We start from the raw sequence: 17039 nt of genomic DNA on the forward strand, positions 1-17039 counted from the left end.
GTTTGATAACGACCAGAAAGTAATTACTCTCTTTTTATCAGTTGCCATCTTTCTCAACATGCCTCTTTTTAAAATCCCCACAGTCCTCAAGTTTCTTTTTTTTTGTTTTTCTTTTTACAGCTTCCTCTCAGTTGTTATGTGGAGTAGTGTCAGACCTAATTCTGTCTATTTACATTTATGTTACAAGAAGAGTGCGTCCAGGAAGCCACGACTAATACATTTTTTTGGCAGTGCAAATTGACGAGATAGACAGGACAAAGCAAATGAGATGGATTTTCATTTCAGTTTTCAGTTTGTCTTTATGAGCAAAGCTCATGTATTGAAATGAGAGACAATTTTTGAAGGCAGAGGACTAAATACAGCAAAGGTCTGGATGGTCCACTGGGAAATAAGCTCTGGAAAATGATAAAGGCACATGTGACTTAATCCTTTTTCAAACATAAGACATGTAGTCGGCCTGTCACAACACCAGATTAATATAATAAGAAATTAAAGAAAAGAAAAAATACATACAACATATATATGTTCTTAAATTGTTTGGGGTGTAATTTTCTTTGGTGATTGAATTTCGTTAAATATAGGTGGTAAGGAACTGTAAAGTTTGCATGAATAATATTTGGAGGACATAAGCTAAGATCAAACCACATTACTATCATAAGTGCATTATAAGAGCAGAAAGGTGGAGCAGAAACTCCAACAAAACAACCTAAAAGAGGTCTGGGAGGGGATGAACACCGTCACAGGCTGTAAGAAGAGCCGCAGCACCGCACAGGGAGACACAGAGAGAGCAGACCAGTTTAACCACTTCTTCAACAGGTTTGACTGTATTGATAATGTGTCTCCAAACCACCCTGCTCCCCTACCAATCTCCTCAGCACCCATCCCCAGCAGTCAGGGGGAGGAAAGGGAAAACAACAGCACCTCGCAAAAACATTTTGCCTCGTAACATTAGACCAATAGAATTAACGGATAGTTCACGGTGGTCTAATTCTGAGGCTGTTCAAATCAGACACTGAAGAAGATGACTTTGGCGGTTTTAGTGCGCAGGAGGAAGATGAAGAAGGCAATCAATGACTTTTCCAGGTAGGCTACTGTCTTTTTTTTTTACCAGCCGTGTTACAGGCACTGTTTGGAAAAAAAGCATTTAGGCCACGTATTTGTGCGTTATTATCTATCTATCTATCTATCTATCTATCTATCTATCTATCTATCTATCTATCTATCTATCTGTATTTGTGCGTTATTATCTATCTATCTATCTATCTATCTATCTGTATTTGTGCGTTATTATCTATCTATCTATCTATCTATCTATCTATCTATCTATCTATCTATCTATCTATCTATCTATATTTGTGCGTTATTATTTATCTATCTATCTATCTATCTATCTATCTATCTATCTATCTATCTATCTATCTATCTGTTTGACTGACATGTTGTTGTCTTGTGACGTGTAGAGTATCTACTGCAAAATAACAGTAAACAGAGACACATAGTGTGATTCCAAGTCAGTCAGTACCTGTCTCTTAAGGCCGGGTTCCTCAGATCAGCAATAAGAGGGATCATCTGCTTTAACTGGTCAACCTTCCTCTTGGAAAAGTCCACGATGGCCCAATTCTTATCCTGCAAACAATCAAAGGCAACGTTCTCACTTTTGTGTAAAGTAAATTCGATTGCTGCCGGGGTCATTATTATTAGGCACTGGAGCATTTCGTGATATTATCACCTGCATTTGTACATGTAGCTGTTAATGTAAAAGTGGTGTTTGTTGGTATGAAAGTAATAATTTGCTACGTATCCATATCAAATTGCTACATTCACTAAATTCGCAACACAGACCATAACCAAAGTATTGCTAAATATTGCACTATACAGATTATATTTTGTGCAAATGTTTTTTCTAACCGGCAAACCATGACTAGCATTGTAGTAGAAAGCCATAATCTGCAGATTTTTGATTGAGTCACATAGGGCAAAACTGACCTTGAGATCTCTCTGGAGTATGTGGAGTTTTTTGAACATGTCCTGAGCTGTGCTCTCCATTATATCCGTCTGAAGCGTAGCAAGCTGACCACTCTTCCAGTCGTTCCAATTGCCATTCCATTCCTGCGTGATTTCCCAAACCTGTTGCAGTTGATCTATGTCCTGCACAGCACATAGAGATACAGGAAGGGACATGCAATCAAAATGATTCCATCACAGCATACTAGAGTTCAATCTGGCTTTTTAGGCTTTCTGCTGTAAGTACAAGTTGCTATCACCATCTATCATATGAGCTGAGCAACAATTTCCACAGTAACCCCCATTGGATAAGAGTTCAATGTGCTACAGCATGGAAGGACTATGTTCCTAATGTTGCTTCAGACCTTTTCCAGCATCTGGATCATTTTGGAGGGGGGCTGTTCAATTTTGAAGAAGCCCAGCCCATCCATGATGGTGTTCTCCTCCTGTTTTAGGGTCTCGAGTTGTCTGCAATGTTCTGCTATTCGTTTCAAGGCCAAGTCAGTCCCCAGAGTACTGTGAAATGGACCTGGATGTGCAAATGCAAAAATGAAAGACAAGTAAACAAAGACACACCGGCATGTCTACACTCAAAAACGAAAAGAAGACAAATTACACAATGAATATCTTTTTAAAGGTTGTGTCCTTCCCAAAGAGGCTTCATATAAATCATTCACAATTCATTCATTAAAGAGCAGACAACACTGAGGGGAACGGTAAAGGGCACAATCCATGATGGTGAGTGTTTGAAAGAGTGAGTAAGAGCTGAGTGTGTGAGACCTCCGGTGCTGAACTCCTGCACAGTGCTCTCAATCTTCTTCTTGAACTCCTCAGAGGAGAGGATGAGATTGTTCTTGAACTGTTCCTTGTGTTTCTGCAGCATAATGTCACTGTCAATCAACACTTGCTGGAACCACACCCACTCCTCATCCAGCCCCTCACGCATTTCTTCAACCTGTGCGCAAACCAAATGAGACAGACAGGATCGAGATGATGGTAAGAAATAATTCAGTTTTCTGAATGTTCATTCATGTGCAGATAAATACAGTAACCCACAAGGTGCATAAAACACGACATTTTTCATTATCTCACTTCAAGGAAAGAATTTAACAACGTGGCCTTGATAAGAAGAGATGCGTTTTTGCTGACTCCAGCCACTTGTATTTAAATCAAGTGTGAAAATTGAATATTTCTCCCTCTGTCACACTTGATAGACATTTTAGCTATGCAAACACCAGGAGAGCAATTAATCTACAATTGTTTCACAATGAAAAATGGCTGTCAATTTCTGCCAAATTATACTGATCTGCTTCTGAAAATGCAAATGGATTATGTTGCATGATTATGATGCTGCATAAATGCTGCCACACAAATATCCCAGATGGACTGCTGCCATAGAGTGGCTGTGTGGATTCAAGGTGTCACAGCGAATTCTGACCAAAAAGGGCTGCTACACTGTAAAACCTTTTGATGCTCACCCAAAATATAAACACGTTAACATTTTTTACACTGGTGGTTTTAGTTATTTTAGCAGTTTACCAAAATATATTCAAGTTACAGTTCGATTATAAAGACATGATCAAAGGGAAGAATCTCTCCTTTTTTGAGGTTATTCACATTCACAGTTAATCTCAAAAATAACAATTTTTCCATCTGTGGATCCCTTTGTTTCTTCCTCCCCTTCTGGCTCAGAGGCATTTCTGCGGCGGGTCAACTTAGACCCACCATGCCATCTCTGTGTCTTTCACACAAGACACCAATGCACAACAAAGGTGCATCAGTCTTGGCTTTAAAGGCGTGAGTGAAAAGGCCTTCTGTTTAAAGGAGGAATGTGGGTCATTCCTTTTCGTAAGTCTTCATCAGGTGAACATCTACAACGTCTAACACAACCAGTCAAAGGAGTTCTTAATGCCAATTAAACAGGTCATCCTTCGGCTGTATAAGCGAAACAAATCCAAAAGAGAGCAAGCAGAAACAAAAAGAAGATGGGATATAGTGTCAGATTATATGGAGTGTAATAAAGATGATTGGGTGGAGCTTTACAGACCGACAATAATCCGAACCAAATTGAAAAAAGGCAACCCAGAAGCTCTTAAACGTAAAGAGGTGGAAAATTACGCCATGGCCGAGTCAATCAAGCAGCATTTTACTTGCTGAGGACAAACAACCAACAACTGAAGACAGCTGCAGAAAAATCCTGACAAAGTATCACAAAGAAGGAAACCCATATGTTCTTTATATTAAAGACCTGTTATTCCAAATCCCTTTTATTAATACCTCCAAATTAAAGTTTGGGGTCTGCACTTAAGGCCACTGTCCATTATATACTTTATATACTTGGACCTTGAACAAGGCACTTACGTTCTTTTCCACCAGGACTTCATACTTGTCCAGTATAGCAAACTGTTCATGGATAAGAGGAATCTGAGCTTCTGTCTTAGCCAAATTGTCCTGGAGAGTCCCCAAAAGCTTCAGGCTCTCACCAAGCCCCGTCAGTGTCTGGGGAGGCTGTCTCAGCCTGGACATAGACACAGAAATTGACACAACAATGAGCAAGACCATCTGCAGTGCAAAAAGTTTTGCATATCTTTTCTAGATTTCCCATCATCTTTTTCATCCATCAGCAATTAAAGTGTAAGCTAAATCAATCCCTTTGATCTTGTAAAAAGATCATCTCTTGTACATGCTAAAACTTGTTGAGAGAGAACAGTATTGGTAATATATTATACATCTTATATGTATCTTATATGATATGAAGAAGAAGTTATTGATGTGTATTGATGTTGTGTCATAACTGTTTAGAAGTTAATATAACTGTCAAACTAAATCCAGCATCCTGCCTAACATAGAGTTTGTCATCTGTTGATTATTGCCAATTGGTTCCAGTCAACTGAAGCATTTCTTCAACAGCGGTGTTGCTAAAAGTGATTCAGATCATGAAATCCATTTGTGAGTTATCGTCTTTTCAAGAAAGTGTCTACAGAGTTACAGAATAAAAGACAATAGAAAAATGAAATCATCACAAAATAATGTTCCTGAACTTTACGCCTCACCTGTTGGCATTGTCTTGCATGGAGTCATAAAGTTCTTTTAGCTGGGTGCTGGCAATCTGACTAAGAAGCTGTGTGAACTTGGTTTGCCACTCAATGCAGTGTTGCACCAAGGAGGACTTGAGTGGTGAACAGTCCAGCCTCACAAACTGGATGTTAAACAATGTCTCTTCCTCTTGAACACTTTTGGCATTCTCGGAGTATCTGAGAAAGAATCAGAGGATGTACATTACAACAGATTAATGTGCATGTGTGATTTATGGTTGTATTCAACATTCTTTTAAAGAATGTGTTGCCAAAATTAAGTTTTATGTCGCAAGAATCGAAACAAGCCACACTTGTTCAGTCTTTTTCTAATTGTAGTATCGTGAACTTTACCATTTAACTTGCTAATTAAGGCCTGCAGTGTTAGACATGTAGCTATTTAATTTATCTGGGCATAGCACAGTCTCACCTCTGCGTGAGCTTGCTGGGACATCCACTCCTGGGAAACCTGACTCCAAATTGTTTGGAAATGGGCCCAGATTAATGGGCAGCAACGACTAACATAATTGTGGATGTTTTTGCCCCTTGGCATTGTGTTAACACACACCAGAATACTGCAGACAAGCAAACTGTCAACATTTCTACTTTTATAGAGGTGCTCGCTCTTGCTAATGGTTATGTAATCAAGTGCATTTGATTAGCAGCACCTGGCTGCTACTTACCCCCCTAAATCCTATGGGAACAGTAAAGGTGTACTTAGTTTTTCCCACTCTGCTTCTCCATCTAGCCCAGTTTTTGTTAAATAAATAATGACACAGTGTAAACATATGTACCTTCATTGATCTGAGTTGTACCTAATTTTAAAGTCTGGTAAGGACCAGATTAGTTTTTTATGATGAAGAACGATGTACCTTTGTATGTCTTCATCGAATAAAGATGCTGGTTTGTTCTGTGTCTCGTAGTGTTGTATGAAGGAGTCCTTGTTCATCACCCAAATGGCACAGTATTTGTCCCAGCTCTTCAAATAGGCCTTCAGCTGGCTGGCATTGGCCATCATCCCTGCCTTCACTGCAGCCTGAGTCTTTTTTATCCCCTCGTCTTGCTCTGAAGGGTCAAAAAGAACCAGTGTGACACCGGATATAAAAGTGGAGGCAGACAGGCATGTTCACATACTGTACATAACTCATGAACATTTTAAGAAGAAGCTCCAACCTATGCTGATGTGTATGGGATTCCTCTCAGACCCTTTGCAAGACATAAGTTCAGGGAGTCGTTTAAATTCTGAGATGGCACTGACGAGTTGAGGCAAAATGTTCACTGTCTGAACGAGGTTGCTCAGAGTAGGGATGAGCTCCACCTGCAAAACAGATATAATAATAGTTGTTTTTTACTTTTTAAACAGAGGAGATGGCGAAAAAAGAGCAAATGAGAGAACCAAAGATTTGTGCTTGTTTCAGTCTGATAACAATTGGAAAAGAGCCCTGCATGTGCCTATGTTTGTGTCTGTTCTTTGCTGTCTGATCAGGACATGTGGCGCTCTATTTTAAAACAGCGAGTGTTGCCCTGTCAATGAGAAAATCTCAGTTTAAAACACACTTGTACAGTTGATTGCAGCAAATTGACAGTATTAATGAAGGTGTATCCTAATAGAATGGAGCCAGTTCCATGTTTTTGTAGATCAGCGAAACAAATGCAAGTTCATGTGATAAAACTGTGCCTTTCAAACACTCTAATCTACATGGACACGTCTAGACATGAAGTCGACAAATCATCATTATATGGTCAAATTTGCTGAAAAGGGGTTGGTGGTACCTTTGGTGCAGTTTGGGTAGGTGTCTGGTGCAGTGCTACAAGGACTTTAAACAAGGGGGTGGGTGATGTCTTGCCATCACCATTGATGGCTCTTAATAGCTTCTTCACGGAGTCCCTGATGTTACTTCTGAGAGATTCCTCTACCATTTGGTCCACCTTCTCTACGTAGGTGACCCAGTGTTCTTGGACCTTAAACACAAGAGCATACATTTACACACAAAGCAGTCGTGGAAATTTCAGATGTACTATCATTTAAAAGCAAAAAGTGGACTAAATCTTTCTACACCAGATTTTTTTTTTTTTTAAAAGTTGGAAACTACCAAAGGAACTTCATCTAACCGACTGTCACAATTTTCCATGCCCAACATCATATCACAGCTAATAAATCTAAAATAATGTGTTGTATAGAAGTACCAGATTACAGTTTTCTTTGTGCACCAACAATCTTTAAAGACAGAAAAACACAGCTCAGACCTCAGCGCCATCATTAGCAAAGATGCTGTGGATCTGGGTCATGATATCCACAATATCCTGGTGTGCCGAGCGCAGTATTTGGGTACAGCTCTGCTGGTGAGCCCTCTGGTCATCCTCAAACTCCAAGTTCCTAAAGTACAGTGATGTGAGGTGTAAAATTAAATGAAAAATACTTCACCCACTTAATTACTGTTACACAAATGACATGCAATGAATGCTAAATATACGAAACATGTCAGAAGTATCAGCTCATGACACAGTAAATAATAATAATTACTCGGTTGATTATTTTTGCATTTACAGTATGGTCACACCATGCAACAAAGGAGAAATCACAAAGCTGTTGTTACCTGTACACAGTCTTGCCATCTAATTTTACCAGCAACGTTTCACTAATCTTCCGGCAGAGGTTAGAGATGGATAGATTGGAGACTTTGTAACCATCAACTGTCAACTGAACCTGGAGTGTCATTATGAGGAGAGTGGAGGGGGACACGAAGAGATGCTCAGTGAGAAGAGGTTTTATTACTGCCCCCCAAAATAGGTCGCAGTTAGTCCTGTTCATACTTCCATCAAAACTGTACTCATTATTCCATACAACTCAAATGGCAGGATTTGTAAGTGATGAAGTGTGTGTCTCAACCTTGTCAACGTGCAGGAGACAGTCATTGATGAAGAGGTTTGAAGCTACTTTAGTCAACCACAGGAGTTTGCTCAGACCTGGTCGAATCTTCTTATCAATGAAATAAACTTGCTCCCGAAACAGACCCAACTCATCAGGAGACAACATCCCAAAAATCCTGAAACGTATACAAACAACACATACACAAAGAGTACACAACTGTATTTGTGTTTGGTTTTCTCAATGAACAGTACTGGAACTGGCAAGATTATCTAACAAGTGATGACAATGCTGAGTTGGCTTGTGATTATTTGTATTCTGTAATGTCAGCTAATAGATGCAAAAATGAATTGTGTGTCAGACCTGTTGTAGTTCCTGCTGAGCAGCAGCACTCTCTCTCTGAGGACCCTGATGTCCTCCCTGCTCTGGTACATGTCAGATACACAATGGGGGATCTCATACTTCAGTCGAACCCAGTAATGTATCTCCGAAAACAAACTCAACAGGTATCTGGACGAGAAAACACATTAAAAAAAAAAGAAGAGGAAATCATGAAAATGAGTACGTGCCACGGACCTTTGAGGTGGACAATTCTGCTCTGCTCTGTACCAATAAGCCAAATAGTGCCAAGTGAAGAAAAAATGTCAAAACCTTCTCCAGCTTTGCTTGCCAGTGATTGGTTCATGCAAATCTAATCTAATCCACAATCAATTAAAGTTAGGTGAAGTGGAGGAAAAACCAGATAGATGATAGAAATGTAGGCGCTTTTCAGTGTTGTTTAGTGTTTTGCAGTTTGCTTAAAATGTGCGCTGAGTGGTCAGAATTAGTTTGAACAAGCCACATAGATCTAAAATCATCTGGGGAAAAAAAAGGATAACATGCACATGATTAGAATATGACAAACATGGTAACCGTATCATTTCAAAAGCATTTTATAATAATATTGGATGTAAAAAATGTCCCAAAAAAAACTGAGAAAGCTACATGAACTTTCTCTGCAAAAGCATTTCTGTATTTATAGCATGTGCATGTATTTGTAATTAACTGATGGTAAAGTTTATTTATCATTTGATGTTGCTGCACAGATAACACAACACCAACCAGGAAGCAAACAACTCATAGCCAAAAAAGACTGGTATCTTTTGTTTTTTTTGTTTGCTGGCGTTGACTCACTTGTCAAAATTGATATCCAGCTTAGCCGGCGTGTCCTTGCAGCGGACCAGGAGTGGCTGCTCCAGTTTCTTTAGCAACTGTCTGTCCAACTTCTGACTCCACTCATTGAAGTTTGTCCGAACAATCTCATCCAAAATTTGGACTGTCTGAACAGAGGCAGAAACTACATGTTTGCGGGTGGGAGAGTTTGGCATAAAGGATGCATTCTGAAGCGCCTGGAGGGGAAAAAAAGACAAAGAAGTCAAGCAAACAGGTCAACAGGGAGGGCTCCTTACTTTTCATAATGGCCATGTGATGGCATTAATCAGTCCATGTGTTGTACCAATTAAAAAGTATTAGATTATGCACAGCCTGATGGACTTACCTCCATGGGACTTTCTAAACGATGCTTTAGAGCCCTTGCCCAAAAGGTCTGGCTTATAATCTTTGGTATATGTTCAGGAGAAGACTGTTTCCTCTCGTTCAGCACCTTGTTTACCATTTTGAGCTCTCTATTGAATATGGCGTACACGTCCTCTGCCTTCCCTTCTAAGAAGCGCTTAATGGCCTGTGATGGAGGACATCACATGAAACACAACAAGAGAGATGAAAGTTTAGCAGCCAAAAAGAAGAAGGAACAGGTTAATTAGGCTTTGCACTGATGGAAACATGAAAGAAATCTGGAGGCTCTCAAATGTGATACACTTTAGCAAGGATAACCTATAACCAAGCCAACGATACAGGAACTGCTATGTAGTAAAAGATGTATGTGTGTGTGTGTGTTTATGAGACACCTCACGAGAAGACATAGGCTGAAAAACGTGCAGAAGCCAAATTCCTTCCTGAACTGTATTCACGGTATCAAAAACAGAAATGATCAGGTTCTGTATCCTCATTTCCAAATCTTTCACAAATGTACCAAACCTGTATAAACCCAGACATGAGCACACACATACACACACACACACACACACACACACACACACACACACACACACACAAAAACAGTTGATGAATACCACAAAATCACGCGACATCATCAGTCCAGACACGTGTCAACACACCTACACTAAGATCCACAGGAGCAGAGAAAAATATAAATGAATGCTAAAAAAGTATCTAAAATCTGAGCATATACTTTAAAAAAGTAGGTACACGAAACAGTAACTGTACAGATTACTTCAGAAAATCTTTCCTATTATTAAGCATTTTGTGAGCGTGGCTTTCTCTTTAATGATATCTAATTACTAAAACATTTTCATGCCTTTTTCTTTGAGGGTTTGTCCCTAAAAAAAACAAAACATATGTGTCGTCACAACACCCTGTGTTTCTCATTTGTTTCCTGCGAGTCACTGACTTTTAATGTTTTGAAAACTGACCAGATTAACTGTGAATATCTGACTTCCTGCTTGTGTCATCTAATCGGTGCACAGAAGCTCGACATTGATTCCATCAAAAATAGACAAAATTAATATCTTTAGCTCAGCAAAATTGTATCTATGCTAAATGGATACATACTATCATTTTTAGCTGTGATCTCAAAGTGTTAAAAGCAGAAGATCGACCTGTTGAATTCATTGTTCCATGTGATATCTTTGATATCAAGGATGGCCTTGTCAACCGAACGCAGGTTCTGCAGCCTATGGTGGAAGTTGCCCTCAATCTCCAGTAATGTGCGAGTGAACCCTGGTCCCTTACAACCTCTAAAGCAAGGCAGATCTCTCTTCTGACCATCCTCCCAGCGGGCAAACTGTTGCTGGCAGTCACAAACCTGAGATAAATCAAAACAATCTGTATCAACGGATAATAGATGACAGTGTGAACTCTTTTTGGCATCATATCCCACTGATGCTTGGAGAGAGAACCTTATCCACAAAGAGATCTGGTCAACAGCAACAGTAAGGGCCATTGTGCTCATGTGAGATACTTCATTAAATTAAGCAATACTAACAATTAAGGACGACTGATAATTTCAGAGAAGCCGAGGACGCTTTGAGAATACAGCAGCCATTTCACAGCAACCTAACCTCTTTCATGAAACAGATTTGGTTACAGAGGAGCTCCTGAAAGATGGAGACACCATCTTTGTAAACTGTCTTCAGGTACTGTTCTTTTGCATAGCAGGGTTGATTTATTGGGAACAACAAAAAAAAAAATTAATTATTGTCAGCATACAGTACTACCTTATTACATGAAATAATTGTAATAGCTCCAGCAGCTGTCCAATGGGAGAGAGAGGGGAGGGGGTCACCTGACTGACATGAATTTCAACATCCTGACATCAAACATCACAAATATAGTATAAAAATGCTACTTTGTCCTTCAGTCTGTATATGTTATTGAGAGAAATATTCACCTCAAGCAGATCTCTGAGCCTCTTAATAAAAGTATCAATCACCACAAAGAACCTTGTTTGGTCCAGGACCCAACCTTTGTGAGAATACCTGATAGGGGAGAATCACAGAAAAGCTGTTACACTGACAGCAGGTGGGGATGGGAAGCACAAATGTTCAAGATGTCTTTTCACTTTTATTGAACCGGGAAAAAAAATCCTACAGCTGCACAGTTCAGCGGGAAAAACACAACAGCACACACACAGCAAACTACTGCACGTGTATGGTGCCTCTCCTTAGCTGTTTTCTTTGCATGAGAAGCTACTCACTGCATCAGTTAGGGTTAAATAACTTTTCCGACAGCAAAAACACATTAATCACTGCATCGCTGCAGCCTCTTACCTCTTTACCTTGTTAAATCCAGGTGGTAAATTTAGGTTGTTTGTCAGTCTGTTTCTTAATTGAAAATTTTGGCCAGTCTGACTTTAACTTTGCCATCACTAATACATATTCAGTTTTATACATCTAAAGTAGTGAATTCCAACATTTAAAATAAAAAAATATTGCATTCTGGTTCAATTTCTCTTACTTATGATGAAGCTGTGAGACATGCTTATACATTTCCTTCCAGGACAGGCAGCACTGCATACAGTCGTGGAGGACTTGCTTGCTTGATAACTGAAAGTCCTTGAAAATCCTGTCCAGAGAAATCTTTTGTGTGCACAAGTGGATGATGTTGTAACTCATCTGAAACGTCGAAGAACACAAACATCTGTTCATTTAAGTGATGGGTGTCTAATTCAAGTTTATTTGTCCTCTTTCTTGATTTAAAAAATTCCTTAAATTTAGCTTTGCCGGAGGTGAGGGAGCAAAACAAGGTCAGACTTCTATTAAAAAAACAACATCAACATGAGGCAATTGACTGTCCAATGGTCACAAAAGCAGCTGTCAGCGTGTGTATATGAACAGGATTTGAAATTGTAATAAAGTAACAAAGGGATGGACAAATATCCGGTCAAGTAAAGAAACCTAGATCAAGCACACACCCCACCATGCTTGGAACCATTAATATCCAGGTACCTGGCAGAAGAGCCCAGTGATTCTCTCAGTGGTGTTATAATGGGGGGAGTTGACCCAGATGATGCGAATGAGAATGACAATGTGCCGCAGCTTTGAGGCAATCTGTCCTGGCTCGAGCTGGGAAAGCTCTTCACAGGGCTCCCTCAGTATGGACAGGAAGGTCAGGTTGGACTGGGCCTGCAGAGAGCATTCCTGGGCACCACACAAACACACTGAGGTCAAATGAGAACAGGCCTGATTATTAGTTCTATTTAAACAATTCAGTCATGTTAGCAAAAGATATTATGTCAACATTTTCTGACTGTCTTGCTAAAATACTTGTAGTTAGAACAGCACTGGTTATGAACAGTCCAGTTTTGCATTGTGTGTACACCATCAATCAGTAAATGTCTATTTTGGGGGCTCCAATACTCAGTTCTGTTCTTTAATTCTAATAAAATATTATTTGTATTACACCTTTGCAAAGACAAAACTGAGCAACGTTACAATACCTGTATTTCCTTGGCCAGTTGGCAAAACCGCTGCACATACAGAGATTTAGCTTGTAGCAAGATGTTCTGGATGTGCTTGACTTGTGGCTTTTGTAGCTGCTGGCTGATGTCAGACAGCTTGGTCGAGCGACTCTTCCAGAAGGCTATCTCCTGCAGCGGACCGCAGTTGTCTTTCATCTCTACCATTTCTTGGGCATTCAGAATCTCCTTGATCTGATCAGTCCAGTGGATCATGATGACTAAAAGAGGGTAGAATAACAGAGTGGAGGGAAGAGGAAGTACAGGTGGAAACAAATACGAGAGATCCCTCTATACATACACACATAAACAGCTTTTCAAACTTACTCTCCATTCTCTTGACCAGCTTCTTGTCCTTGCTGGCCTCCTCAGGACTGAACCGTAGGGCTTCCACTGGGATGTATAGAACTGTTTTGCCTGACTTTTGACACAAGTCATCTGTTCAAGAATAGAATTGTGTAAAATATTACACAGTAATACCTGATGACGAAGAGACAGTGAGAAGTCTTTCTTAACAACTAATGCTAGTGTAATATATCTAGGTGCAGAAATGGCTAACCAAATTATCTCCTTTCCTCTGAGGCACCAACCTGTTATGGAGGCAATGAAGAAGTGCATGCTTTTGGTATCGTCATCCTTGATGTTATGCTCCTTGTATGCAAGGAGAGCAATTGGGGGGGCATGCAAACAGGTCATATCGTGAAGCAGCCTCTGGAGGGAATCGCCTCTCACTTTGCCGAAATTTACGGCTCCATCAAACGTTTCTTCGGTTATTATGGCCCCTGGTATGCGGGTAAAATAGTAAAGATCCTCAACCACCTTCTCCTATAAAATAAATATTTTGATGCAGTGGTGAAGAGAAAGGGGGAAAAGTGATGTACAGTGGGAAATTAATCAGCAGAACATAAAAAAGTAGAGGAGAGCACTCCAATTGATCAGACAATAGACGAAACAGCTAAGCATTGCAGTCTGGGTATTTTCATTTATCTATATTTCACAAACTGGGGTAAATCAACAAATATCCAGCCTTTACATCACATTAAATTACAAAATAACCCACATGAATAAAGAAAAAGGTAGTAGAAATCTCTTTATTTAAGGATCACAACCTAGACTAGGCTAAATGATAAAATTACTGAACTGAAGAGGTAAATACCTGTAAAGGCATACTGTATTCCACCCGAAGCCCCTTTGAGATGTGCACATAAACTACCACAGATGTGATAGAGATGTCCATGATAAATTGATCCAGGGACTTGATATTTTCTTCTGACTTCCATGACTCCTCAGTCACACCAGAAATAGCCACACAATCGATAAACAACTACCAACAGATAGGAATATGAAAAGATGGGTCCAAAGAGAGACGAGAGACGCACGAGAAAATAGGAGTGGTCAAATTTAAAGACAAAAATAAAAATTGCTGTGACTGACAAATTTACCTGCCGGATGGCCATTGTGCTTTCCTCTTCCTCCTCCATTTCTTTCACAGTCTTAGCCTCCAAGATCTCTTCTTTCTTTGTAGCTACTGATACTGTGACAGGAGACACCAGGTTATAATTTTGAACTATAACGTTTTAAACTACAACGATACTTTTAGTTTTCGGCTTTAAAGCATCGTTCTTTTCGTCCAAATTTTTTTAAGTTTTTGTAGCTTTGCAAGTATGGAGCAGTTATCGAATTAGCAAAATACTGTTGGTTTTATTTTACCTTAACGTTAGATGGGATGTAAATGACTATTTGGTGTTTCAGGCGAGCTGAAAGCAGCAATGGCAGGGTTTGGAAGCTAGCAAATCATCATGTTTTCACACAGTCAAACTACAGCAGTTTAGTCAAACCTACCGCTCCGTGTATATGTCGCTATGGTAACGGTTGGTTGTCTGGGTAACCCTACAGGACAAGGCCAGAGTGGTGTAACAGTGCGTTCAGAGACACCACTCTGGGTGCGTTCAGAGAGTGGCGACATGGGCGACACTCCCATAGACTTCTATTGAAAGAAAGGAATGCGGAAGTCACGTGGGTCAGGGAGTCGCCAGCATTTTAAACGTTTTTTTTTTTTTTTTACATTTCTAAGCATTAGCTATCTGAAGTATACTCTTAGACAAAGTTATTTGTTCATTTGATTTGCATGAAATGTCGATGTTGATGTTAAAAATGTAATGGATTTATGGACCTAACTGAAAGCTAGTAACGGAGGCTAACGTGAGGTACCTAATTAACGTGATAATTTCACTCAAGTCCAGTAACTTTTTATTATCAGGTGACATTATGTAAAGTTGTCTGTAAAGTTGTTTTGATTGTTAGGTTTTAAAACATTACTAAAATACTGTGTGCTTATGGTTGAGTTTATATTTTTCTTTTTCCCCTCTTCTTTGATGGCTTTTAACTGATTTTTATTCTATTTTTTCTCTTTAAATGCTTGTTTTTATGCTGCTTTATGCTGTTATTTTAAATGCCTTGTCTTTATGTAAAGCACATTGAGTTGCTTTATATAAAAAAAGATGCCTTGCCTTCCTCTGCAGTCCTCTGGGTCCCTGCAGTGGGCTTCCCGGGTTCTGTGCTTGTGACCCTATTATACACTCATAATTAAGCACGGATATCATGTGGGACCTGTGCCATGTATATCGCATGTTCATGCACACACACTCACACACACATTCATTAGTGTGCGGCCGTGGCTCAGTGGTTAGAGTCGGTTGTCCAATAGTTGTCCAAGGTTGGTAGTTCAATTCCCACTCTCACCATTCAAGGATTGGTGGAACTGATAGCTGGAGGGGTGTCAGTCCGCCTCCTTGTCACAGCTGAGGTGCCCTTGAGCAAGGCACCATGCTCCCCAGGCGCTTCATGGCTGCCCACTGCTCCAGGTTGGCATCTGTCTCTGTGTGTGTGTGTCAACATGTGCCAACCTGGATGGGTTAAAAGCAGAGGACAAATTCTGTATGTATACATGACCAATAAATCAGATCTTAATCTTAGCCCAGTAGCATGCTTGCTAAGCAGTTGCGTTGTCCTGTGGTTTGAGGTAATCTATATCCACAGATGTGTTATATGTGATTCCTGCTGCTTGTGCCTTTTTGTTTGTGTGTTTGTTCTCTGCTCTTCTGCCGCTCCTGGTGGCTCTAAGGCTTGATTCCCCACAAAAGCCGTGGATTGTTTTCTGTTTGGTTTTCACAGGTGTAGCAGGTGATTTTTCATTGTTTTCTCTGATTGTTTCTTTCTTATCTGTTCCGTTTCTTTTTCTTGGCTCTCCCTCTTTAACATTAATGCTGTTAACAGCTGTGAGAACAATGCACTGATGCTTTCAGGCAGTGCAGTTGTTCAGGATGAAAAGATACAGATGAACAAAAGTTATATGAATTTGAATCATATTTTATTGATGATATAATCTGATGTATGGAGAAGGTTTTATATTCATTTGAGGTTGACAAGCTGTTGACGAGGCTTGTGTGTGAGTTCTAAACGCTGCTGTGTCTTTCTCTCTCGATGGTTTTCTCTTTGTACTGGCGGCGGTGTTTTGGCGTCATGTATTTCTTTAACTTCCTCCACGCTGAAGGCACCTCTGCTCTTTCTTCTGAGGGCTCACATTGGTCCACGAGTTGTTCTGGAACTGCTGTGTCTTCTGTGGGATGTAAGGCTGCTGATGTTTCACAGTCCTCTGGATGTTTAGAGGCTGGTTCCATTTCAGTGACGATGACAAGTCTTTCTTGGATTTGGTTTTTCAGTGGAAACATTTCCTTTGGGCGGCTCTGAGACATCTTTTGACTGTTGGACTAATTCCACTTCGACTTGACTCACCAGTTCTGGCACCGTGTCCGATCCAGCCTGATGAGCCAAGTCTAATGGAACCACTTCCTGTGTGTCTGCAGAGGCCGTTTCTGGTTCTGTTTCCTCCTCCACGGGTGCGGAGATCTTTGTTTCCTAGACATCGATGGGTGATGGAATGTCCTCTGTGTCTTGTGGTTCTTGGATGCCTTCAGGCTGTTCGCTCTTTAGAATGGTTTTTGGCGTCTTCGTGTTC

At 40.1% G+C, this 17039-nt stretch overlaps 1 protein-coding gene across 1 annotated transcript in view; it reads right to left on the reverse strand.

Annotated features, from left to right (window-relative positions):
* The window catches only part of dnah2 (dynein, axonemal, heavy chain 2), a 67018-nt gene extending 50242 nt beyond the window's left edge, over positions 1-16776 (reverse strand). The window contains exons 1-26 of the mRNA XM_075450887.1: positions 16605-16776; positions 14464-14555; positions 14178-14345; positions 13612-13840; positions 13349-13459; positions 13004-13242; positions 12513-12704; positions 12022-12179; positions 11456-11543; positions 10665-10870; positions 9894-10023; positions 9485-9667; positions 9121-9335; positions 8311-8457; positions 7969-8125; positions 7676-7785; positions 7326-7455; positions 6852-7040; positions 6252-6396; positions 5951-6143; positions 5058-5258; positions 4366-4522; positions 2785-2959; positions 2370-2533; positions 1987-2148; positions 1523-1626 (exon numbers count right to left, since the gene is read on the reverse strand). Of these exons, the coding sequence (XP_075307002.1) occupies positions 1523-1626; positions 1987-2148; positions 2370-2533; positions 2785-2959; positions 4366-4522; positions 5058-5258; positions 5951-6143; positions 6252-6396; positions 6852-7040; positions 7326-7455; positions 7676-7785; positions 7969-8125; positions 8311-8457; positions 9121-9335; positions 9485-9667; positions 9894-10023; positions 10665-10870; positions 11456-11543; positions 12022-12179; positions 12513-12704; positions 13004-13242; positions 13349-13459; positions 13612-13840; positions 14178-14345; positions 14464-14555; positions 16605-16776 (4217 nt within the window). The remainder of the gene's footprint in view (positions 1-1522; positions 1627-1986; positions 2149-2369; positions 2534-2784; positions 2960-4365; positions 4523-5057; positions 5259-5950; positions 6144-6251; positions 6397-6851; positions 7041-7325; positions 7456-7675; positions 7786-7968; positions 8126-8310; positions 8458-9120; positions 9336-9484; positions 9668-9893; positions 10024-10664; positions 10871-11455; positions 11544-12021; positions 12180-12512; positions 12705-13003; positions 13243-13348; positions 13460-13611; positions 13841-14177; positions 14346-14463; positions 14556-16604) is intronic.
* Positions 16777-17039: the final 263 nt, after the last annotated feature.

Source organism: Odontesthes bonariensis, chromosome 19 (assembly GCF_027942865.1).
Source record: "Odontesthes bonariensis isolate fOdoBon6 chromosome 19, fOdoBon6.hap1, whole genome shotgun sequence".
NCBI classification, from domain to species: Eukaryota; Metazoa; Chordata; class Actinopteri; order Atheriniformes; family Atherinopsidae; genus Odontesthes; species Odontesthes bonariensis.